This window comes from Phodopus roborovskii, unplaced genomic scaffold (assembly GCF_943737965.1).
Source record: "Phodopus roborovskii unplaced genomic scaffold, PHOROB, whole genome shotgun sequence".
Lineage (NCBI taxonomy): Eukaryota > Metazoa > Chordata > Mammalia > Rodentia > Cricetidae > Phodopus > Phodopus roborovskii.
This window is the reverse complement of record NW_026126648.1, coordinates 5909544-5935208: the sequence shown is the minus strand read 5'-3', so window position 1 is coordinate 5935208 and position 25665 is coordinate 5909544. Positions and strand designations below refer to the sequence as shown.

General features: G+C 50.9%; 2 protein-coding genes across 3 annotated transcripts in view; one reads left to right on the top strand and one right to left on the bottom strand.

Annotated features, from left to right (window-relative positions):
* Positions 1–2619: 2619 nt before the first annotated feature.
* Positions 2620–8280, top strand: Sod3 (superoxide dismutase 3). Of its 2 annotated transcripts, none has more exons than XM_051174085.1 (2): positions 2620–2822; positions 6701–8280. In XM_051174085.1, the coding sequence occupies exon 2, from the start codon at positions 6717–6719 to the stop codon at positions 7452–7454; it is 738 nt and encodes a 245-aa protein (XP_051030042.1). In that variant the 5' UTR covers positions 2620–2822; positions 6701–6716; the 3' UTR covers positions 7455–8280. The 2 variants fall into 2 exon arrangements, with proteins under 2 accessions (XP_051030042.1, XP_051030041.1); XM_051174084.1 differs by having other exon boundaries at positions 2745–2822; positions 6707–8280.
* Positions 8281–13343: 5063 nt separating this feature from the next.
* Positions 13344–25665, bottom strand: part of Ccdc149 (coiled-coil domain containing 149) — an 87473-nt gene continuing 75151 nt past the window's right edge. Inside the window, 3 exon segments of the mRNA XM_051174087.1 lie at positions 13344–13592; positions 13595–13963; positions 23949–24065. Of these exon segments, the coding sequence (XP_051030044.1) occupies positions 13528–13592; positions 13595–13963; positions 23949–24065 (551 nt within the window). The 3' untranslated portion in view covers positions 13344–13527.

The following is a 25665-nucleotide window of genomic DNA, read 5'->3' as shown; positions in this document are numbered from 1 at the left end:
TTTCTAGCTTTGGATCTTGAACCCATTTCTAAACCTCCCTTTCCAAACCACATGTCCTTATCTGTAGAGCAGATGGATTAATATCCACATCACAAAATTACTGCAAGCATTAGCCATGATAGCCATGATACTTCCTCATGTGAGAACGTTCACATAATGAATGTAGAGCTTCAGGTGTGGCTACATGCTGGGACTCCACCAATCCCCAGTTCGCTACACTTGCCTTGTCTTTCCTCTTCAGACAGGCTCTCCCTTGGTGCAGTACAGTGACCACCGTTTCTGTCCGGGGTCAAGTCGGGAAAGAGAGTTATGTCTCTTTTAAGAGTCCCAATCAAAGGCAGGGGCACACCTTTAAACCAGAGGCTCAGGCAGGTTGATCTCGGTGGGTTCTAGGCCAGTCTGGTCTACAAAGACTGGTGTACAGGGGAGCCCTGTCTCAGGAGGGGGTGGCCCAGAACACATCATGCCTTGATGTGTTCCATGACAAGCAGTGCCCAAGCCACCAGCCTAGCTTTGCATCCAGGAGTAAAGTTGGCTGCTAAGAAGAAAATGAGATCATGATGTCCAAGGAAAGGGGATGAATATTGCAAGGATGGAGTAGGAGTTAGGCTCCTAGAGAGCCTAAAAAGGAAAGTGACTAACCCTAGACTCCCAGAATGAAGGAATGCTTTCTCCAGTCTTGAAAGAAATAAAAGGAGGCGCATGGAAAACAGGGCCACTGGAAACAGTAGCTAGGAGCTTATGCAAGAGTTACTTCAAGGACTGAATGAAAATAAGGACTTAACAAAATGAATGAAAAAGTCATGAAAGGGAACCAGGGTCTGGTAGGGTGGCTGTGGGTGGCTGTGGCTGGCTGTAGCTGTGGGTGGCTGTAGCTATGGGTGGCTGTTGGTGGCTGTGGGTGGCTATTGGTGGCTGTGGGTGGCTGTGGCTGTGGGTGAATGTGGGTAGCTGTGGCTGTGGGTGGCTGTGGCTGTGGGTGGCTGTGGGTGACTGTGGATGGCTGTGGGTGGCGGGTGGCATCTTGTACCCTATAAGGTCATTGGTAGAGGACAGCTACTCTCAAAAGGTGATGCAGATCTTGGGACTGAACTGCTGTTTCCAGAGCTATCTGTCCTCAAATGTAGATGAGGACAGATCTGCCAGAGTCCTCCAGTCCCGAGAAGCCCGCTGCTCATCTTTTAGAGTAGCTGCCCCTGGGGATCCCGGGGATCTTTCAGCAGAGAAGTGATCTCCAAACATAGTTGTTGATCTGTGATTAATTAAACACAGCTCTTCCAGAAGCCTCTACCTGAAGTAGATTCACTAAGCTCCAGGTGGAGCACAGAGGACAGGTACTAAACAACTCCCCTCTCTGCCAGGCTTGGTGACTGGAGGTGTGTGTTTGTGTGTGTGTGTGTGTGTGTGTGTGTGTGTGTGTGTGTGTGTGTGTGAGTGTGTGAGTGTGTGTGAATGAGTAAGTGAATGAGTATGTGTGTGTGTGTGTGTATAGTGTGAGAGATTGTGAGTGTGAGAGAGAGCATGTGAGTGAGTGTGTGTGTATGTCCCTCTGTCTCTAACTGTACCATTGCCACCTCTGTTTACCCCTCAGAATGTGAACCACAAAGGACAGGAACTTGTGCGCTTTCAGTCTCTGGTGCCTGGTAAGGGGCAGGCACCCAGTGGTCACTGGTTGAAGGAATTGGGGGAGACAAGCAGCAGCAAGCTGACTTTTCCCACGGTGGGAAAGGGCTTTTCTGGGAAAGAGAACCTTCTGTTTCTGGAGTTTCTGGAAAGGCAGAAAGTTCAAGATAACAAAAGAAATAATGGCCATTGGGTGAAAGGGTCATGACAGGCCCAGTCTGTGAGCCGCTCTCAAAGGCTCTTCCTGGGCTGGGGCTCAGTGGCAGAGCGTTTGCCTAGCATACATGTTTGGTCCCCAACAGCACAGAAATATGGTGGTGCATGCCAGTAACCCCAGCGTTTGGGAGCTGAAGACAGAAGGATTAAGAGATTCAACGCCATCCTCCGAATTGAGGGCTAGCCTAGGGTACGTGTGACCCAGTTTCAAAAACAAGCAGCCCTCCTCCGTCACTCTAATTCAACAGTGACAACGGTCATGGAGCTGTTGGGTCATTATTTGACTCATTAGCGTCATTATGAAAGCTAGACACTGGCTTTACTCTTTTATTCTCACGGGGATGGGATTACCCACATCCCATGCCCATTTCACAGATGCCGAAAGGGGGTACATGGGTAGGAAATGGCACACTACCATGCCCGCTTCATACCTTCTACGGTGGGTGGCACACTTCTGGAGAGTGAGTGCTGCACTCAGCTGCCAAGTGCCCATGTCTGTCCTAAACACACACCAGCACCCAGCAGAAGTCAGTGGCTGAGGGGAGCAAAAAGGCCCTTCAATAAAGAGACCATTGTACACCTCTCCAAACAAGCTGTTTTCTTTCTCATTTCTGCTCCCCTGCCGCGTCCTGAAGGTCACTGCCTGCGTCTGCACAGCCAGGGAAAGGCACACTTGGCAGGGGGAAGTAGCAGTGGGAAGGATCTGGGAGGTGGGGACAAGGAGGAGAAGTGGGGGAGGAGGGAGAGGAGGAGGAGGCGGCAGCAATTTCACCACAAGGGACAGCCAGGCTGGCTTTTCTCCTCCTAGCCAGCCCAGTGACCTTCTTCCCTTTTGCTGACCACTCCCTGGGGCTGGCCTCCCAGCTGCTCACAAACAGCCATCCAGCCAGCTCTGGGAAGGAGGCTGCCCACAGGCTCTCCCTCAGACCCCCAGCTGGCTGCTGCTTCCCCAAGAGGAAAGTGCTCTTCGGAGAGCTTGACAGGTGCGTGCAGGACTGAGCTGACTTCCTTCTTCTGGGAGCATGCTTTTCAAGAGCTGGAAGCTGGGCTGGGGTAGCCGGCACTTGTTGGAAGAGGTTCAGTCATGTTCTTGGATGCCTTAGAGTGGGGAGAACGGTTACGGGAAGGCGGGGGAGGGGGTGGGAGTGATGGGGAGAAAGCTTTCTGTGTTGGGCCTGCCATGGCTGGTCCAAAAGGCCTTTAGTGCTATGAATGGCGTGTAATGAAGGCCGTCTTCGCACACTGCGTGGCTTGGGTATCGGAGTTAGGGAGGGTGAGGATAAGCAGGCACCCTGAAGAGTCACTTGCTTTGGAGGTTTTGTCGGCTCTGGCTGACAGCAAAGGCTCCTTCTGAAGAGCAGCTGAGGGGAGAAAATACCCAAGGAGAGGAGATGTCACCAGCAAGGAGTCCAGGTTTAGCTGGGGTGAGGAACCATGTTCTTTTTGAAAAGAAAACATCTTTTTAAAAGATATCCGTTCCTAGAAAAGCCCAGAGACACACTCGAGTTGGATTTTGCTCCGGGCTTTGAAAGGAGGATTCCCCAAGCTAAGCGTAAGCACAGAACATGCTGGAATGACAGGCTGCCTCGGAAGAGGATCCCTGTCCAGGGAGAGCTGAGGCCAGATGCACAAGGCTGCTCTCTACTTCTCCTACCCACTCCCCGATGCTCCAGATGCTCCCGTAGCAGGCCGCGTCAAGGGGGGAGGGGCTCCAGATGTCCACTGAGGCCTGTCCTGCTTCCCCTTCTCAAGCCTTCCTTGGCCTTCCTCCTTCCTCCTTGGCCACCACAGCTCACAGTTAGCTCCATCAGCACCCTCTCTCCAGCAGCAACGCGGCGCCTTTTGCTGAGGACTTGCTGAGGATGTGCAGTGTGGTTCTGTTGTTGGGCCTGAGAGATAGCCACTCACGTCCACGCCCTGCCCCTGGCTCTTAGCTCTTCAGTGAATATGTGGCCTTGGGAGAGACCCTCACCTCTGTACCCCAGCATGAAGATCTGAGTTTGTGATCCCCAGCATGCACAAAAAAGTCAGACACAATGGTGGACTGGAGGGCTTGCTGCTGGCCTATCAATCTAACTCAATCAATGACCTACACACACACACACACACACACACACACACACACACACACACGTACAAAACTCACATATGCCAAAGGCTTTTAACAGTGCCTGGGCCCAGTGTTCAACAGGCGCTGGCCATTTCGGCTCTCTCTGAATGCTGGCAGCAAGCTTCCCAGAGGCAGGTACGTCTGCACCTCCTTGCAGACGAGAAACGGGCTCAGAATGAAAGCAGGGCCCATGGACAGCTTGTAGCTCAGCACACTGCTACACACTGAGCATAGAAACAGCAGTGGCAGATAACCTTAGACTGTAAGTGGTAGTCAAGTTTTAGATCCATGGGGAGAGTTCCTGAATCCATTCTTCTAATCACCATAGTAAATTGTCCTTCCATAACAGCCACGGAAAGAACTCACACTCCATTCATTTTAAATGGCACCTATTCAGGGGTTGTAGAAGGCTCAGAGCGCACAGATGACCTTCAACTAGCCCCTTGGAGGGATCATTAATCCCTTAGGGCAGGTTTTTTTTTTTTTTTAATGCAAAAGTATCTCCTTTATAAATACCTGCCTTGACCCTCACCATGGCCTTTTGCAGCAGAACTGGCCTTATTGTACAGGCAAGGAGCCCAGAGTATGGGCTGCAGCCCTACAAAGCCACAGCGCGGTTACCTGCCATGTCCTTGGGCTGTGCACCTCAGACAACCTCGGGCAGAAATCACAAAACCCAAACAGACAAAACCCACCCTGCCACTGTACTGAACATATACAGATCTTTCTCCTTGTAGTGGCTGTCTACACAGCATTGGCCCTGGAAACGGCAGCAAGGCATCCAGGCAGGTTTGAAAGTGCACAGGACCATCTGAGCTGCTTCTGCGCACACATCTTGCTATCTTATGTAAGGGACTTGGGCACCCGTGGATTCTGGAACCCGTGAGGCAGCCTGGAATCAATCACCCACATATTGAGTGAGTCAGCTGTGTTGTAACTGAGGTTGAGTTCTGTACCTTTCCATCATTTTTGGGCACCAGAATAGTTAATTTAAATAAAATTTAAAAAAAAAAGGAAAATCATGTTAAGCCTTTGTGAATTAGAATCTCTTGGGTGGGTGGGTGGGGGGTGGCGCTTGGGTAATTTGGTTTTAGAAACCAGAATCCAAAATGAGAATCTGGCCCAGGGAAAAGCAAAGATGGGGAGTTTGGACCCCCAGAAACTATGTAAAAAGCTGGATGGAAGTGGTGGCCCACCTGTAATCTCAATGACAGGGCGGAGGAGATAGGAATCCCCATCTGGCTAGCCAGATAAGCCAGGAGGATAACAGATAGCCTCGGGTTCAGTGAGGGGCTGTGTCTCAATATATAAAGTAGAGAGCAATTGAGGACAAAGTCTGATGCCAACCTTGGGCCCCTACACACACACACACACACACACACACACACACACACACACACAGAGAGAGAGAGAGAGAGAGAGAGAGAGAGAGAGAGAGAGAGAGAGAGCCTGATGTGCACTCAACACTAAACCAATCTCCTGGCTTCTTCCAAGTGCCAGACAGACCCGAGCTTCCAAACTTCTGTCCAGACGCCCCCACCACGCACACACCCTAGCTGCTTCTCGGACCTGCTGCCCACATACGCCCACATGTTCTCCTCTTTGGGGCACCTCAGCCTCGGGCAACTCCTCCTCCTCTTTCTCCCTCTTGCCACCGCTACCACACCCATGCTGTTCTCTGCTTCCCAACTCCATGTAGTAATCGCTTTCAGTGTCTGCCCTAGCTTCCTGCAATGGCCCCTGGACTAGTCCCAAGGCTGCATCTCTCTGGGTTTGGTCCGTCTCCATCCCTAGACTGTACCCATTGCCTTTTCCCCAGTCTCGGGGAAAAGCCCTCACCCTTTCTCATGTCCGATTAGAACCTAAACTTTTTGAAACTGATATGTATCTGTACATATTTATGAGATGGATGTGATGTTTTATATCTGTTCACTAGCCCCACTCCCAGCAGGAGATGGGCATGGCTTCTTCAGGGGCCCCAGCACAAGGCTCCAACTTCAATCTTAGACTTGTGTTGGAAGGGCTTGAGGACCTCCATGTCTTCACCCTTGTCTTCCTTTGCCTGGTGTGGACCTAGGAGCTGGACAGGACTAGACAGTCAATGGGGACAGTTTAGGGACAGACAGGGACATAGAGACTCAGAGACAGACATAGGCTGAGGACCAGTTGGGAGGCGAAGGCAGCAACTCAAGGGAGAAACCATGAAGAAAACCGAATTGCTACCACCATAAGCTCCAAGTCAGCTGGCGAGCGGTGGGGACCAGGGAGCAAACACTCCAGAGAGAGGGTTCAGTGCCAGCAGAAACTGAGGGGACAGGGACAGTCTCATGCTTGCCCGCAGGGAGCTGGGAAGGGAAGAGCCGGGTCTGGAAAGGCAGTGTGATATTGCCCCCTACACACACACACACACACACACACACACACCACACGCACACACGCACACACACACACACACACACACACACGCACGCGCGCGCGCGCACGCACGCACACTCTGGAGGACTGTCATTTTGTGTGACTCAGATCTCTCTGAGTTTCTGAATGTAAGGGTTTGGCAAGTCTGTAAACACAGACTATCCCTGTGCTTGGCTTGGCACCCAGCAAGCCCTGGAGACACATTTGCTGAACAGATAAATGAATAAATAAACAAATAAATAAGCAAGCATGGGAGATGGGTTTAGGATGTGGGAGTGAACATTTCAAGTGACTGAGGCTTGCTTTCCTCCCACGTGTATGGGGGACGTGGGGCAGGTGCAGAACCCCAGCCATGCTGGCCTTCCTGTTCTGTGGCATGCTTCTGGCGGCCTGTGGCTCTGTCACCTGGGCCCTGCGGAATCCCGACGAGTCCAGCTTCGACTTAGCAGAGATCGGGCCTGACCTGGCTGAGAAGATAAACGAAACTCATGCCAAAGTGCTGGAGATCTGGATGGAGCTGAGACAGCTGCGGGAGGCGGATGCCATGGAGATGCATGCAATCTGCCAAGTGCAGCCCTCAGCCTCGCTGGCCGCAGATCAGCCGCGGGTCACCGGCCTGGTCCTCTTCAAGCAGCTGTCACCCAGCTCCAGGCTTGAGGCCTTCTTCGATCTGGAGGGCTTCCCCGCCGAGCCAAACGCCTCCAGCCGCGCCATCCACGTGCATCAGTTCGGGGACCTGAGCCAGGGCTGCGAGTCCACCGGGCCTCACTACAACCCCGCGGGCGTGCAGCACCCGCGGCACCCGGGCGACTTCGGCAACTTCATGGTGCGCGACGGCCGCCTCTGGAAGCACCGCACCGGCCTGAACGCTTCGCTGGCCGGGCCGCACTCGATCCTGGGCCGCGCGGTGGTGGTCCACGCCGGCGAGGATGACATGGGCCGCGGCGGTAACCAGGCCAGCCTGGAGAATGGCAACGCCGGGCGTCGGCTGGCCTGCTGCGTGGTGGCTTCCAGCAGTGCGGCGGCCTGGGAGCGGCAGGTGAAGGAGCGCAGGAAGCGGCGGCAGGAGAGAGACTGCAAGTCGGCTTAAGCGTCGCTCCCGGCTGCAGAGCCCAGACGCGTTGCGCAGAGATGTCTCCGCGCGCCCCAGTCGCCTCCACGCATCCCAGACAGATGCCTTCCAGGCACCCCAGTCGCCCCTGCGAGCCCCACAGGCTTCCCCCTACCCCTGACACCTCTGCACGGTCCCAGATGCCTTCTCGACCCTCCCTCTCCCTCCGTCACTTCCGTGCTCCCCGGATGTCCCCCCACGTGGACCAGACACCGTTTCTCTATGACCTAGGACATCTCCAGTGACCCAAGAATCCTTTAGTGCCCTAGGCACTTCCAAAGACACAGAGGTCCTTCTATCGCAGACATCTCCGAATGATGGAGGTCCCCCTCCATGCTGGACGCTCCACCTTAAGGGCCCTCCGCGTCCCGACAGTCACACAGGCCCTTAGGATCTCTTTGGAACAATTATTTGAGTCTGTTTTTTTCCAGAAGAAATACCCCTCTCCCTGCTGAGAACGCAAATGCTCAGACACTTTCACTCTGAGGATCACCTTTGAGGACCCCCCCAACACACACACACACACACGCACACACACACACACACCCTAAAGTACTCCCCACCCCGACTTCCTCTTTTCTTTCCCGTCCCCCTAAAATAAGAGACCCCTCTCTTCTCTAGTGACCTCTCTTTCTTCCTTTTGCTCCCCCAAGGTGCTCTGAGACCACCCCTAGGGTCCCATGTCCCCTCCTTGGCCCTGTTTTCAGCCGTTCCCTATGGTGCCTGTAACCCGCGGATAGCAGCTCCTGGGAGGGTATTTGGCAACCTTGGTGTTGCACATTAAAAACACAGCAATTTAGCCCTGCATTGGCCTGGGGTACGTTTTTTTTTTGAGACTTCTCAGTTCCTCTCTCCCCCAGATATTCCTGGGTCTTTACAGGCCTCCTGCTGGTAGGGAGAAGGTTCCATTATCAATGATTATTATGCCTTTTGGAGGACTGAGGGTTAACAGCCATCGAAGGACATTTAAATGTATCTGTGTGGCTTCTTTACAAAAAGATAGAGACACAACCCAGAGCCAGAGACTAGGGAGGGGAGGAAAAAGCCCTCCACTGCTGTGAAATGGGTTCCAGGCTGGAGCCCCTACCTGGTGACAGTGACGTAGATATTGAGGTACCCAGGCAGGCAGCTCCCAGATATTAGAGAGAGCCTGTGTATGTCTTCTGCCTTTACAAACCCAATCTACCTGTGTTAGCCTGCCTCCCATCACAGGCTCCCCAACCTGGTCCAGCATGGCAGCCTCAGCTTCTCCCGGTCCTCGGCTGAGAGGCAAACTGAACTACAGCCCGAAGCCCTCCCCTTCCCCAACGCTATTTTACCCCATCTCCATGGCTGAAAGTTGTGCGTGCGGATGACATGGCAACCCATGGTGGAGAGGAATAAAGACCGACTTTAGCCACAGCCTCCCCTTTGCTGCCTTGTGGTGGCCAACTCAGAACTCTGGGGAAGCTAGTCTTAGGATCAGCAGGTGCTTCTCATGGCCCCGGAACCCCTCAGCAGAGCCAGTCCATATTATTCTGTCCATTCATGGAGTTAGCAAGTATCCTGAAATCCCAGAGCTAAGAAACACCAGGAAAAAACAAACACACACACACACACTAAACAAGAGTGCAAGTTTCAGGTCACAGAAAGAGCCAAGGAATTCTAGTTGGCAGTTTGGGCTTAGCAGAATATGAATTTTAATACAGACCCAACCAGTCTATTAACAGCTAACTACTAAAGGCAGACAGAGCTCTCCCTAACAATGGGTCCAGACACCTTGCAAGGTATCAGTTGGTGTCATGCAACTATAAGGAATTCGGTAAAGGAGAGGTTGCCACAGGAGGTTTCTAGGAAGCGTTTCTATAGCCAGTCAACCAGAGGCCGAGCTTCTCCAGCTTCAGCGGGGAGGGGATGGAAGGAGGACATTGGGAGAGCTACAGGGGGGACACCTGGTTCTTGGCACACAACCTTAGGCCACCAAGGCCCCCACTGGGCTCTGCTTGATCCCTCCCTGGCTCCCTGGCTTCGGTCTTCACTTCCGTCATCTTACAGACCTGGCTCACGGATCTCTTTCTGTTTGCTGTTTGACTTCCTGGCCGGCTTGCTAATCAGTTTGCTGGTTTGACTCACAGGGTTTGCGCTCACTGCGGGGACTTAAACCCACACTTGTTTTGATTTCTTTCTGTAAAATTAGAAGCATTTGATGTAATGGCTGCACCTACCCACAGCTGGTAAAGCAAGAATAATGCTCGATCCCGCGTAGCTTACACACAATGTAGACAATAATTAGGGATGCTATCTTTAGATGTTAGGATAAGCTGTTTTTCAGAATGGCAGGGATGTTTTTAATTTTTTTTCCCCCTGAGTGGAGCTTATTAGTGCATATACACAAAAATACTAAAAAACTTAAGAAAATGGATCAAATCAGTGGGTGCTTTAGCCAACTTTAAAAGCCGGCAGGAAATAAACCAACTGAGTTTAGATCTGCTGTTTGGACAAAATACATACAATCTTTACATTCTCCATAGATCTCAGTACTGCTATATGATTAAAGAATTTCAGGTGACAGGTGCTGGAAGCAGTGGCCAGCCTGGTCATGACCTTGGTGAAGGTTGGGGGGAAGGGGACACAGACAGTACAGACCATTAATCTCCCAGTCAGCAAAGTTAACACTTTAGTAAAGTCATTGTGTGTATGTGAAAGATGTGGAGATGAGGGCATGCACTTGCCATGATGCATGTGCGGGGCTCAGAGAACAACGTTGTGGAATCCATTACACAGGTTCTGGGCCTTGAACTCTGCTTGCCAGGCTTGTACAGCAAGCACCTTTGTTCACTGAGCCACAGAGCCACCCTCTGCCCCGTTTTCTCCTCCTCCTTCCTCTTTTGCAGATACTCTGTGTGCGCGTGTGCGTGCGTGTGCGTGCGTGTGTTCGTGAGTGCACACACGCACGCACCAAACTCTCAAATATACTGACTCTGGAGCTTTTGGCTAGTCTGGATACCAGGCTTTTGAGAGTCTGTCTCTACCTCCCAGAGGCTTGGATTACCGGAGGCTGCCACACCCACGCAGATGCCGAGATCCAAACTCCCATCCTCAGCTGCACAGCCAGCTCGCAACCAGCCCTGGACCATCTTCCCAGCCTCTAGGGTTCTTTATTTCAGGTGACGGTGGCACAAGATCTAGTTCTATAGGACACATGATGATGGAGGAACCCAGGTCACTGTGCGGGGAGTGGAAGTTACTTCTTTCACTAGTCAAAACTTCAAAACAGCAATATAAAAACAAAACAATAAACAGTACCGTGTACTTCAGGTAATTTAATGTTGAATGTGTGTGTCATGCATGTCTGTGGAGGTCAGAAAATAATCTGAAGTGTTACTCCTCAGACACAGTCTATTATTTTTGGTGTTTTGAGACTGGGTCTCTCATAGCCCTGAAATTCACCAAATGATGAATTGGGTTGCCCAGTGAGCTCCAGAGACCCACCCGTGTCCATTTTGTCTCAATACGCTGGGCTGACAAGTGTGTGCCAGGACACCTGGGTTTCCGTGTCTCTAACCCCACACCCACTTCTGTGTTGGAGCTCAGACTCAGCCCCTGCTTAGGAGGCAAGGCCTGCACCGAAGGAGAGACTTCAGCTGACATCCCTTCCGCACACACTCCCAAGCACACACACACTGGCCAATGTGTCGATGCCACGCTAGGCAGTGTTGTGTGGACTTGGCCCCTACACAGCCTAAGGAAAACATTGCCATTTAGTGAGAGGTGGAAATGACCCCCATGCTGCTTTGGTTTAGTGCGGCCACACTCTGGAGAGCCCTGGCCTCCCTACTTTCCTTCCTACTTTCCTTGCTTTTCCCTCTGATTAGACCCTCTCCCCGAATTCCCGTTGGTGCTCTTTGACTTTACGCTGCTCTCTGTTCAGCTGCCTAGGGGAAAGGAGGGCATTAAAGTGTGATGAGCAAGGTGTGACAGAAACCCATTTTCCTTCTCCTCAAAACATGTGCTACACATACATGGGAGGAATATCGCTGTGCTTCTGAACACAATGTGCTAACAGGCAATGTCTGGAGCTGTTGCAACCATGAACATGACTGACTTAAAACAAGCAAAGATGGGAGATGGATACCCAGATCCCTGGAAAATTCCTTATGAAGTAGCTCCAAGATGCTCAACTTCAGTTCCGGCCACACAATAGGATTCATTAGGCTACGGCGAAGTTACCTCTGAGGATGAGCTTTTGCTGGGAATGCCGTGATGAAGCAGGTTGGGGGCGCTGGGAGGGAGTGCCACAGCTAACTCCCTTAAAGAGGCCACAGGGAACCATGGTTAGCGGCTGAAACTCTCTTTATTGTCTACAGAGTAGAAGAACCATGTTGAGTGGGCACAGCAGAAGTGGGGATGTGTGTTGTCATGGTTACATATGCACCAACGTCAGCGTATTGGCTCTAACTCATCTAATAACACAGGGCCCTCCCAGGCTGGCTGCATACAGTGAGCTCAAGTTATGGACCCCTCTTACCCTGGGGCTCACTGCAGTTTCTTGCCCTACTAGATTGTTTCAGAGTTTACTATAAACCCCACTCTCCTGAAAGTGATGAATGACCCCAGGGTTGTGCACCTGCTGGATGTGTATCCACATGAGAGCTTCTGGGAAGTGCAAGTGTTTATTTTCTTTTACTGGGTCACATCTGGACTCCTCTTTTATGGGGCTGGCCTTCATGGGGAGGGGACAAACCGAAATACAGAGAGATAAGCAGAGCTTCGGGCCGAGTCTGAAGGTGTGTCCTTGTCTCCAGGAGTCCCGGGGCACAGACAGGTTTTAGGATAAATGGAAACAAGTGTCATCCCTGGGCTTCCCTTTCTAGCTAACGTGTCTGAGATCAATTCTGGCTCTCATAGGTGGTGTGAGCTTGGGGATCTCAGCCACCCCACATATCCGGGGACATAAGCTGAGCTCATCTCAAAGGAAGGTCTGGGGCTCAATGGCCCCGGGAGTCTCTGTGCCTCATCTTCACTCTGGGAGGAAGCAGCAGCCGGGTGGGCTACTCCCTCCTTCCTGCCCTCCTGGACCTGGCACTTGATGTATAGTTCCGTCTGTGGCCAAGGCTGGGATGAACTCATCTTTCCTCCTTCCCTGGTAGGCCACAACTCCAGAGTCCTGTGTTTCAAGTTCCTGAAGGCCCAGATGCAACATTCTACTGATGGGGGTGAGTGGTTCAGGATTTCAGGCAGCATGGGAAGATGGAATAACGCCAAGGAGCAAGCTTTGCCCAGACCGCCAGCATCCACGTCATCCTATGCCCTTGTGTGGAGAAACTACTAGTGTTTCTGATATCATTTAAATAACAATAAAAACAACAAAAACGGAAGGTCAGAATACCACTAGAAAGTGCCCTTCTCCTGGTAGCTCCTTGTTACCCATCCCTCCAGGCCAGCGAAAGCTCCAGACCTGGGCTAGAACACTCAGTCAGCAAACAGCCTCTCCGGCCTAGAGCCCAGCTTTCCCAGCCTGCTCTGGCCCCTCCCACCCATTTTCAGGGGACCCTCAGAGGCTTCTATACGACAAAAAGAAGCCATGGCCCCATGAGCACATTTCATCCAATTACATCTTTCTTTCTAGCCACCAAGAAGAAAAGACGAGACAAAACAAACAAACAAAAACCCCAAAACACAAAAGACAAAAAACCCTTCTTTTACTCAGCTTGGTCCATCATTTTGATGGACGACATTAAGTGCTAATAGAAAAACATCTTCTCTCTAATAAAACAAATGCTGACAGGGAGAGGGATGTGGGGAGGCAGCCATATGGCAACTACGACTCTCGTGCCCGGCCGTGTTCACAGCGGCACGTCTTCGGCAGACGGAGCTGACACCGAGAAGCTCACAGACCAGCATTTAATAACTCAGACAGAGCTGACACCGTCGGGTGCTCCCAGCTTGTAGCAGGATCAGAGCGTTTTCTCATTTGCAGACAGGAAGGTGTTTTAGCAGAAAGGGGTTGGATGCGTGTCCCGAAGCTTCAGCCTGTCCACGCTGTCCCTGGCGCCTTCCATGTGTCACCGTGTCAGTCTCCCTCAGCCTCAAGTTTGCTTCTCATGTCTCCGCCCTTCCAGATTCCTCTGTCACCTCTGCCTTGGCCTCTGGCTGCATGGAAGACAAGTAGTCCTGGAGAGCTGTGGCACCCTCTCCCTGGGAGGCCGGGCTGGGCGGGGACAGGCCTGGCTCACACCTCTGTTCTGCTGCAGGAGCCTCCCTTGTGCCCTCCTCCAGGTGTGCAGCCTCCTGTCCATCAGTCAGTGGAGCGGTCCCCTCTCCCAGGGTGTTTGCTTCCTCTGAAGGGCACTGGGATACCGGAGGACGATGAAAGTGTGAGCACTGGTTCCTATTGCTAGGCTGTGCTGGGGAGCTGACATCAGGCCTCTCAGCATCCCCGGGCACTGTGAACGCCGCCTCAGCAGCTGGGCCGAGGCTTTCATCTCGCTCCTGCCCCTGGGTCTCCCCTGCAAACAGACGAGGGACAGGCATCAACCCTTTGGCAGCAGGTGGGCCTCACCGCTCTGTCCTGTCAACCACCTGCCCATGGCCTTTAGGAACTTACTACTCTTCCCTGCTCCAGGCAGGGCACTGAAACCCAGGGATGAAGGACCCATGTTTAGCAGCCAAGCAAACACCTTCCTCAAACCCCTGCCTTATTGCCAAGGGACCTCCTAATGTCCATGGGAGACTAAGTTTGGGGACAAAGGCTGTCCTTTGGAAGTTGAAGGAATGCCTAAGCACTCTAGGGACAGAGACTCCAGCTGCCGTCAGAGCAGGGAGATCTGGTATCATCTCCTTCCTCATTCTCCACCAGCACCTGGGGGGGGGGGGAATACGCCTTGTTAGCCCAGCTTCAGATAAAAGGCTATGTGCAAACAGTTTCTAGCTCCCTCCTCAGCACCGGACCCTCAGCCTTAAACACCCGTAGCAATCAGAAATTCCACAGGTGCAAAGCAGGAGGCAGAAGGCAAGAGATGCCACCTTGTCCCCATTTCCCTAGTCACTGGTTTTATGACCACAGCTTGTCTGTTTCTCAGGGGGACTCAATAGGTAATGGTGGCGTCGTGTGACCCGGGAAGAGTGGAGCGCTCTTAGTACGGGGACACAGGCATTTAATATAGGCTGTGAGTTTCCCATAAGCCATTGTGTTCCTGGACCTTAGCAGCAAGAGTGACGGAGGATACAGAAGATGCAAAGCTGGGTGTTGGTGTAACCTGAAGGCCCTACGAATACTTCCTGGCACTCCTGATTGGAACCGTAGTAGAACAACAAACACTGTAGTCGGGTCTGCCACCAGACACGTACAGGGATGTTCTTGGGCTGGCAGTGGACTGGGAGTTAGACTGTGGAAGGCTGGCAGGAGGCAGAGCAATATTCCCTTCCACTTTCCTGCGACACACCTTTTGATGGAGCCTTGCTGATTCCAGATCAGTTCCGACACTGTTCTGTTTCTTTATAAGTTCCTACTGGTCAAGTCCTGATGACCTTAGTTTCTGAGGTTGGCTCACACACATGTATCCTTCCAGCCCTGTAACATACCTGTGATAGGCTTACTGTCAACTTGTCTGGGACTTGGGAGACACACCCGTGTGCTTGTGGGGCCTTTGCAGACAGGACTGACGTGTGGGATAGTGACTGGGAAGGAAAGCCCTGACCGGAATGTAGGAGGAACCTTCCAGCTGCCAGCCCAGATAATGAACAGAGTCGGAGGAGTGCAGTTCCCATCAGCTGAGAGCAGGCTTTCCAGCACAGAATATATATCAACAGTTCTAGAAACTTCCAGGCATTTCAGCTCCAGGCTGGGACCACTGAGGTGTCACCTGTCCTGCACCAAGAACCTTCTCTGCCTGTCTGCTCTTGGTCTAGAGTTCCTATGGTCTGTAGTAAAGCCTATCCAATAACCCTCTATCGTCTACATATGGGCCTTCTCTTGGCTCTTCTCTAGGAAGCCTAACACAATACCCCTTAGTTCTCTGCACAAACTATTCCGTTTCCTCCAGCTCTAAAGCGCTGGCCAGCTAGGACTTACTGCGTGCCCCTTTCTGCTAGGAGCTGCTCTACACACATGACATGGTTTCTCTTGTCAAACTTGGATCCATGAGATCGGGAGCCTCAACTGACTCATCAACGGTGTCTGAACATTCAAGGATAGCTTAAAAACAGGATTCAACTTTTATTTTGAGTAGAAATATAACGTGGGGGGGGGGGCTGGAAAGGCCTGCCATTACCGTAACACACCCTGAGGTAATTAACTTACAAAGGAGGCATTGCATGTGCTGGACTCGGGGTGTTAGTGGGGACGGAACCTAGGATCTTGCACAAGCTAGGCAAGCTCTTTACCACTGAGCCACACCCCTAGCTCTCGGATCTTGGCTCACAATTCCAGGGGCACTAGCCCATAATAAGCTGTCCGTTGCTTTGTGCCGGGCAGCATGTTGTGGTAGAAGCACAAGAAGAGACAAACAGTTCCCCTGGGGCCAGGGAGTGAGGGGGAATCTGTCCCAGTAACCTGTTTGAGGGCACGCCCAATGCCCGATGACACTGCTCTAGGCCCTGCTTCCTAATTCCTCCAATGCTTCCCTTCCCCTACTTTGATTAGCGCCCGGGTCTGTCTCCAGCCCGTCCCTTGTGAGGTCTGTAGGCTCAGATCCTACCTTCTCCACTCACTGCCCTCTGTCTCCTCTGTGGCATGTGTTTCCACCAGCCACGGCCTGCCCCCGCCCCGGCTGGCTCAATGGCAGTTACCTTCTGTTTTCAGTTTACTGGATGCACACACATTAATTTGTGGCTTGTACAGAATGACCACCAACGTAGTGGCTTTAAACACACGTGTCTTTTCTTACAGCTCTGGAGGACAGAAGTCCTCTGTCGGTCTCCTAAGCGGAGGGAGATCAGGAGCACAATTCCTGGGTGACTCTGGACACAATCCACTCCTTACTTTCCCCAGATTTTGGCGCCTTCTTGGTTTGTGCTAGAATTCTTCCAATGCCCAGCTCTGCAGCCACATCGCCTGGCTTATCTATGGGGGCCACGCCTCTCTCTTGCCTGCATCTTGTGAGGTGACCCATTTAGGACCCAGCTGTACAATCCAGGACCTCCTCACCTCACCACCCATACATGAGTCCCATCTTCAAAGTGCTTTCGTCACGGGGATAAGGCCTATGGGTCCACTGGAGGCCCTGAGAACATCCTTTAGCCCTCTACATACATGCACCCTCTTCATTTCCCTTGTTCACCTGTTGTCTACTGCTCTCTGAGGGTACCTTCCTGGGTATCTGCCTGCTTCCTTTGCCTTCATCCCATTCAGTTATTGGCAAAAATCTAACCCTGACCGTGAGGACATACTTCCCTTATGCCTGCCCCTCATGATTCCCATAGGAGATGTAGACTCATGACTCTAGAGTCTACCTGGATCCAGCCCTATCACCTGCCTGGAAACTGCTGCTACGTTCTAGAAATGGCTTCCCCCACCACACACACACACACACACACACACACACACACGCGAGCACGCATGCACCATGTGCACACATATGCACGCACACACACACACATGCATGCACAGACACACACATACACACAGACACATGCACACATCTCCCTTTAGCTGTCTCTGCTCTGCTTTGTGATCACATGGATTCCAGGACTTCAGACTTCAGAAAGCTACATGAGTGTCTCTCCTTATCTTTTTCAACACTGGAGAAATGTAAAGTCCCAGCTCTGTCCTTCAGCACTGCAGATGGAACACTGTGTCTCTCCAGATCCCTGAGTTGAAGCCCCCTTTCACCTCCCCAGTTCGAAGGGGGGCATTTGGGGCTGACACTTTGGGAGAGGGTTAGATGCACCACGGATATGGGTCACTCACCCTGGCTCCAGTGCCCTCATAGGAAGAGGAGGCCAGAGCCTTGTCTTTCTCTAGCATAGGAGCACACAGCCAAGAGGGAAGAGAGTAAGAGAGTGCTCCTCAGACAGAGTACTCACACCTTAACCCTCCCAGGCTTCAAAACTATACTCACTACACAGCGCAGCCACATTGCTCAGCTCTGGTCTACAAACCCATGAGGAGCAAGACTCACGGAAATGCTCTGGCTGCTCTCATGCCCATCTGCCCACGGCATCCGTTACGGTCCGGCTGTCTAAAGCCTCCCTGCACAGGCCTTTCTGGACTATGTTTTCTGGGTTCAGGGACATGTGTCCCTTGCATCTTAACAAACAGGCAAGTGACACAGGAAACCCAGGCCTGGATTCCAGACAGGTGACAGGTGTGTTGACTGTGTATGAGGACAAAACACAGATTTGAGAGGGTTCCTTCTGCGTGTTAGACATGATATGTATTTTAAAATATGTAGTTGGATATGTTAGGTAAGCTGTAACATGAAAAGTGGGTACAATCTGACAAGGTTAAGCTAAAAACGCACCTTAGGATGTCCTCAACATGTGACAATTTATTACATCTATGATTCATTTTAATACAATGCATAAAAGCATTGATGGATATGAGTGGTAAGGGGTAGGGATTTTGAATACGTGTATTTAATTAAATAAATATTCATTTGGGGGGCATTTACTTACCTAGTATGCATTTAAAGGTTTAAGAAACTTTGAAATAGCTGTAAGGTTGACAGAATCTATTTGTAGATTTCAAAACAGTTGGTAGAGAGTCTTTTGCATGTCCCTAACACCTAAAGCATGGTGAGTATCTGAGGTGGTGAATACACCAACTGCTCTGATTTGGTCTTGATGCATTATATCCAAGCATGGCATGTCACATGGCATCCCATAAGTCATAACTAAGTACAGTCAGCTTAAAATATGTTTAAGATGTCTGAACCCTAGTTAAAGCAGAACTGATGAGCCACAGTAGAAACTAAACTGGATCAGGTGCCCTACAAGGCTTAAGTGATATCAACAAGACGAGGAGGGTGGCTCGCACAGAAGGAAGAGATGCTGTGGGTACCACCAAGACGAGGAGGGTGGCTCTCACAGAAGGAAGAGATGCTGTGGGTACCACCAAGACGAGGAGGGTGGCTCTCACAGAAGGAAGGGATGCTGTGGGTACCACCAAGACGAGGAGGGTGGCTCTCACAGAAGGAAGGGATGCTGTGGGTACCACCAAGATGAGGAGGGTGGCTCTCACAGAAGGAAGGGATGCTGTGGGTACCACCAAGACGAGGAGGGTGGCTCGCACAGAAGGAAGGGATGCTGTGGGTACCACCAAGATGAGGAGGATGGCTCGCTCAGAAGGAAGGGATGCTGTGGGTACCACCAAGACGAGGAGGATGGCTCGCACAGAAGGAAGGGATGCTGTGGGTACCACCAAAACGAGGAGGGTGGCTCGCACAGAAGGAAGAGATGCTGTGGGTACCACCAAGACGAGGAGGATGGCTCGCACAGAAGGAAGGGATGCTGTGGGTACCACCAAGACGAGGAGGATGGCTCACACAGAAGGAAGGGATGCTGTGCGTGGTGAACACACTAGAGCCACCGGGAGGGGATGATGGGCTTCACCTGAGCAAGGCAAGCATTGCCTCTTGTCCCCAAACCTCTTCCATCTAGTTCTCCTGATACAAATTTGATTCTTTTTCCACATTAAAGGAGCCATCCCATTTTCCTCAGCCTTTTGGATAACCACAGAGGACCCTACAGACAGACTGCTGACCAATTGTTTTCCCTCACATTTTGAAGTCTGTATTCAGTCATGGGTACCTTGGATCACTCTTCTCTGCAAGCCTTACCCTGGAAAATGAACCCAGTACTTGTCCTTACTCACATATGAATGCATATATGAGTAAAGCAAGCCTTGAGCTGGGGAAAAATTACTGTCTGTTGTGATCCATTCAGCCGAGATAACAGTGTGTGCTATCCCCAATAGGGCCATGCTCCAATCCACGCTGCCAAGCCAGGGGCCTCCCTACAGCTTACAGCTTTGCCATTCTGATCAGGTCTAGGGACTTGCACCTGGGAGCTTGTCAAAGCTGCAGGGTCTTGGCTCCACCCTCGTCTACTGGTTTCAGAATGCCTACTCATACGGTCTCAGATGACAGGGGTTCCCACTACAGCGCGAGAAACTGCAACCATGACCGTGTCTTCCTCCACGTGGAAAACCTTCAAAGGTGCAGATTCTGGGGAACATAGCCCAAGCTTGCAATCTAGTGCTCATGCATTTATGAGCCAACATCCATTTCTCTTTGTATCTGACACCCCAGCTCCTGTCCTTATGCCCCTCCATCCAGCCAGCCACATCAGTCCCTTTTGGCATTGCATCTTCCCCAGGGCCTTTGTTGGGTCCCCTCGTCCTTGGAGCTCTCATCCCCTCCTCCATTCCAAAGGGAGCCTTTGGGGGCAGCCGAGACCCCACCTTCTCCATGAAGACTATTAAATGTGGCCACAATCCCTATTCCTAGTTACAGCTTCCCACAATGCAGTCTAGACCTCCTGAAACGTAGAGGTTTTTCTTTCCTCTCCACCTCAAATTATTACTTATAACTAACTACCTTAAGTACAAAGTCTTGCTGAATTAATTTTTTAACTTCGCCAATGTTCTGTGGCAGAGACTCAATAAATAACTTACTAAGTGCTGTGCTTGAATATACGGACTTATACATGTATTCATGAAACAGTGAATCTATTAGCATACATCCTAAATACCATGCATCACTTTGTGAAAGCAACTTAAATTTATAGTATTCATTTTAGGGTATATTCAGATAACTACCCTAACACTTCTCAAAACGGTACTTTCTGAGAAGAGGTAGAGATGCCTGTCTCCTACAAATATTTGGCTACATCCAAGGCAGCTCGGGGAAGTGACCACGTCAATTTCAAACTAAGGGATGAAAAGTCTTGCAGTGGTTGTAGAGGGACGCATAGAGCATTGAGTCAACACCAATCACGCTCACAGCAGAGGGGAGGGGTGGAGGGACATGTTATCCAAAGGGAGCGAATTACGGTGTTTCCTACAGCTACATTTTTCACCAGTGCGAGATGAATAAACTCCTTCTGGAAATTACTCTCACGAGATTACTTCTCCTGAGACAGTTCATAGTATATTCTGGTGCCCCCGAAAAATTAATTAACCTCCCTCAGAACAACCTCACCCCTAAACCATTGGCAGTGTGCTTTTACTGTGGGTCAGCTGAGACCTTTGCCACCCTCATTTACATCTGAGGGGAGCTGGTCTAAATTGTGCCAGGGGCTCCCGGTTGCTGGTGCTTTGCTTGGGCTGTTTCTTTGTGTGATATTCCGATCCTGTCTAGATGTGTGAATCTTGTCACTATCTATCTCTCCCCTCCCCATCCCTTCTCCTCCTCCTCCTCCTCTTCCTTCTTCTCTACCCCCTCCTCTTTGAAGGAAAAGCCTTTGAGGTTACCAGGGAAACATTTTTATTTTAAACTTTGGTTCAGGGGATGACGGGAAGTCCCACTGCCATCACCATAGGCTACAGCACAGCCACGGGAAGGAGGTGACAGGGCACCAGAGGGAGAGGGTGGACTCCTGAAGATGACGGACACCAGCCGTGGCTCTGCTCCTATTTACTTTGCTGGATAGCACACTTTGGGACCGGGACAATACAGATTCTGGAAATTGACATTGTGGGTACAGCAGGGTCTACCAATGCCCCCCTTTTTCCTTGTGTTTATCCAGAAGGCACCCAAACAGCATGCTAAAGTCAATTATCAGTACACACAGAAAACTTCTTAAACCTGTAACAGCCATCATTCCTTCGCTAGGACCTCTGATCCTTTGCTATGGGAACCAAACCCCTTTGAATGCTAAGATTCAGGGTGTTAACTCTTAAGCCAGCCATGGGAAGCTTTGCTTTTTACTTTACTTACAGACTCACAGCACTGACATCTCCATAAAACACTTATGAATTAGCCAAATGTTGGAAAATATTATTGCAAATAATAGTAATTATTCTGGGCTGCTGTCACAAACAGAATTAATATCATTAATACTAATTAGTCACAATACACATATCAATAAGAGCAGAGAAAATGCTTCATGACAGAGTGGAAAGAAAAAAAATTTTCTTTTTTTCTCCAAAAGATAAAGAAGAAATGGTGTTGTAGAAAAGATTGTTAGCCCCACCCTTAGGCCCAAAGGGGGTGTTTGTCATCTTTTGTTGGCTGCGGGCTGGGTTTTGTTGTCCTCCTGCATGAGGCAGCTTTCAGTTGGAATTAATCAGGCCACAGCAGCGATGAGACCATTGGGCTGTTGACAGCCTCTCAGAGAGCGCGTCCTTGTTCCCACCCAGAGCGGGCTCAGGACAGGCAAGAACAATGCACGCTGATGAAGGGACTCTGGAAGCTGTCATTCTGAATCAGTCCCCCACTCACGCTGCCCTTGTGGAGAGCAAGACAGCTCCTTCCAGTGCAGCCCAGGACACACACCCAGAACTGTCAGAGGCTGCCAGCATGCCAGGACCACTAGCCACAGTGCGCTGGAGGCCAAGCACATGCTACAGGCTGTGATGATGCAGTTTTGCTTTCTGGCCAGTGTGGGTTCACCAGGGTAAGGGTCAGTGTCCAGGGATTCTCCCATGGGCACTCGAAAAGATTTCTTTTGAAAAGCCTAGAAATGTCTTCTCCTTTTGCTGTTCTGGTCCTGTGGTGAGCAATCTGAACAGTGAGAAGATGCTGGGTGAACCTTGCTGGCCCCAGCTCGGGTGGGCGGAAGCATCTGCCTATCATGATAAGTCCCACTGATGCTCGAGTTCCAAGTTGTGAGCTGGCTGGTTTCACAGTACAAGCTAACGATAGAGCTGGTCAGCCCGTATTGCTAATGGGTTGTCTAATCACCAGGGGAGGAGGATGGGCTAGATCACATACATCATGGAGCAGAGATGCTAAGACAGCTAAGTGCAACTTGGAAACTCTGGGCAGGGTGAAAATGGGACAGCAAAGTGTCACCGTGGGTTGACGCGGCGGCTGGTGGATGAAGATGGGCACTGAGCAAGCACAGGTCAGAAGGGGGGGACCCTCCAACGACACAGTGAGTGCCCAGACTGAGTCACAAGTGGGAGGCCCAGGAAACCCTGCAGAAAGACTTTGGCTACAGGTCACTGTGGATGGAGAAGAGATACTGACAGGAGTCAATGACAAAAGGTTTCAAGCCTAAGACACTACCGCACACTTTTTTTTGGGGGGGGCCCAAAAAAAGAGGAAGCAGGAAGAGCTGGTGGCGGTGCACCAAAAAAGTCACAGACTGATGGTGAAGTTCAGGATCCAAAATAGGAGATTGTAGCTGCAAATACAAGTGTGAGTGTGTGTGTGTGAGAGAGAATCATGAGTGTGTGTGTGTGTATGTGTGTGTGTATGTGTGAGTGTGTGTGTGTATGTGTGAGTGTGTGTGTCTGTGTGTGAGTGAGTGTGTGTGTGTCTGTAAGTGTGTGTGTGAGAGAGTGGGTCTGTGTCTTGACTATGAGTGTATGTGAGTGAGTGTGTCTGTGAGTGTATGTGAGTGTGTGTGAGTGTATGTGTGTGTATGTGTGAGAGAGACTCATGAGTGTGTGTGTGAGTGTATGTATGTGTGTGAGTGTGTGTGTGTGAAAGAGACTATACTTGAGTATGCCTGTGTGTGCGTGTGAGTGTTTGTGTCTGTGACTATGAGTGTGTGTGAGAGTGTATGTCTGAGTGTATGTGAGTGAGTGAGTATGTGAGAGAGTGTGTGTCTGTGAGTGTGGGTGAGTGTGTGAATGAGTGAGTGTGTCTGTGAGTGTGTGTATGCGTGCTTGAGGGAGTGTGGGTGCATTTGTGAGTGTATGTGTGAGTGTGTGTGAATGTGTGTGAGAGAGTGTGTCGGTGAGTGTGTGTGAATGTGTGTGAGAGAGTGTGTCGGTGAGTGTGTGTGAATGTGTCTGTGAGTGTGTGTGAATGTGTGTGTGAGTGTGTGTGTCTGTGAGTGTGTGTGAATGTGTGTGTGAGTGTGTGTGTCTGTGAGTGTGTGTGAATGTGTGTGTGAGTGTGTGTGTCTGTGAGTGTGTGTGAATGTGTGTGTGAGTGTGTGTGTCTGTGAGTGTGTGTGAATGTGTGTGTGAGTGTGTGTGTCTGTGAGTGTGTGTGAATGTGTGTGTGAGTGTGTGTCTGTGAGTGTGTGTGAATGTGTGTGAGAGAGTGTGTCGGTGAGTGTGTGTGAATGTGTGTGAGAGAGTGTGTCGGTGAGTGTGTGTGAATGTGTCTGTGAGTGTGTGTGAATGTGTGTGTGAGTGTGTGTGTCTGTGAGTGTGTGTGAATGTGTGTGTGAGTGTGTGTGTCTGTGAGTGTGTGTGAATGTGTGTGAGAGTGTGTGTCTGTGAGTGTGTGCACGTGAGGGTGTGTGGGTGCATTTGTGAGTGTATATTTGAGTGTGGGTGAGTGTGTGTGTGTGTTTCAGTGTGGGGAGAGAATGTCTTCACAGACATGCTCTGTAGCGGGTACTGACCTGAGAGCAGACCTGAGGAATACTTACCATCCCTGGTGTTCTCCTTGTGCTCAGTGGGCTGTTCCACAAACTTCAACAGTGGGGACCTTGACCTCTGTATGGTGGGAAGAGTCTGGTCACTGAACAGTATAGTGTCCTTGCCCCCTGTGAGAAAGACAGGAGAGTCACTGGTTACCTGGGCAGCATTTACAACTTGTAACAGTTTCCATTAACTTGATACACTGTGAAATTGCCTGGGGAGAGTCTCAAAGGGTGACCGCCTTGATCAGGTTAGCCTCTGAAGTATTGTTTTAACTACACTGCTTGAGGTGGAAAGAGCGGCCCACTGAAGGTGACATCATTCCCTAGTCAGGGGACTTGGACCATATAAAAGAAAATGAGCTGAGCATAAGCATGCACACAGTCTTCCTCTGTCCATAAGTGGGGATGTGACTAGATGCTTCGAGTTCCTGCCATCTTGGCTTCTCCACAATCTAGAATTGTAAGCTGAATGCACCCTTACTCTCCCAAGTTTCTTTGGTCAGGGTATTTTTTTTTTTTAATCATAACACCAGAAATGAAACTAAGACACTCCTACACAATGAGCTAGCTATTTGGTTGAGGAAACGCCTTCAGTTGTGGGCAGTACACGTAAGGTAGTCAGGAGATCTTTCTCTAGTGTGTGGGCAGAGCACAGATCTTCCATCCATCCGCGGTGGAAGACCTTTACTCATCCCCCTGGGGCTGCTCCGGAATGGCTGCCCACAGGCGTCACTGGTAAAGGGAAGCCTGTATGGTTGGGGGAAACTGAGCCGTAGGATGGGACAAGAGCATCGGCAGCAGGGGGCTGTGCTCTGGAAATAGTCACCTGCTCGCTGGGTGGCAGCAAGGGCGTCAGTTTCCTTCCCTGGACCTCGAGGTTCTCATAATGGGCAGTTGTAAAGATAAAGCAACGAAATGGTCAGGAATAGGCCTCGGGTGTTTAGAGAGCGCTTAGCAAATGTCATGTGCTGAAATCATCAGCACAGACTCCCACCCACCTGATAGATGCCCCCCCACACTGCATTTGGTCACGTTAACTATGGAACTGTCACAAGGCAGTGGCATCAAGTCCTCCTCCCTGCCCTGGCTGTATTCCCACTGGGCACACGCACACAGCTTAACCTTACTGCCTGTTGGTTACTGTCAGTTTCCCCACGAGGACAGAGCGGTTTGGAGTGGCTGAGAGGGCACGAGAAAGGGTACCACATTGCCATTGCGGAAGGCAGAATGGGTCACACAGATGAGCAGCAGCGGGGGACAGCTTCACACACGAGCATGACAAGCAGACACACTGGCGCCGAACGCATGAACACACAGTGGTGCCGTTATGAGGTGGCCGAGTCTTGGCTCGGAAGGCTTCAGGGTTCTCTGGGTGGAAACCAATGGGCCTAAACAAAAGCTCCAGGTCCAGAGACCAGCTTGGGCTCCAGTCTGGCCTCAAGTAAACTTTTCACTGCAGGTCCGTGATTTTACTAGTTCTCCCATTCATCAGGGCCCAGAAGGCCACTTAGGTAAAGATAGATGTCTACACATTCATCATCATGTTCCTTGGTCTCTCCTGCTTTTTAGAGAACTGTCTTATTAACTTGATTAACTTGTTGCAGAGAGTTCTTCACACAGTAGGCACGCACTAAATGCCCGATAAGGTCTGAAGTGTCTAATGGATCCTGGAACCTGGCATGCTTGGTACTTGCTGCTGCCTTGGGCAAGTGGCAAGTGATCG

Bases quoted from the DNA above. Each gene is read 5' to 3' on its own strand.
- Sod3 (XM_051174085.1), top strand. From the start codon at position 6,717: ATGCTGGCCTTCCTGTTCTGTGGCATGCTTCTGGCGGCCTGTGGCTCT.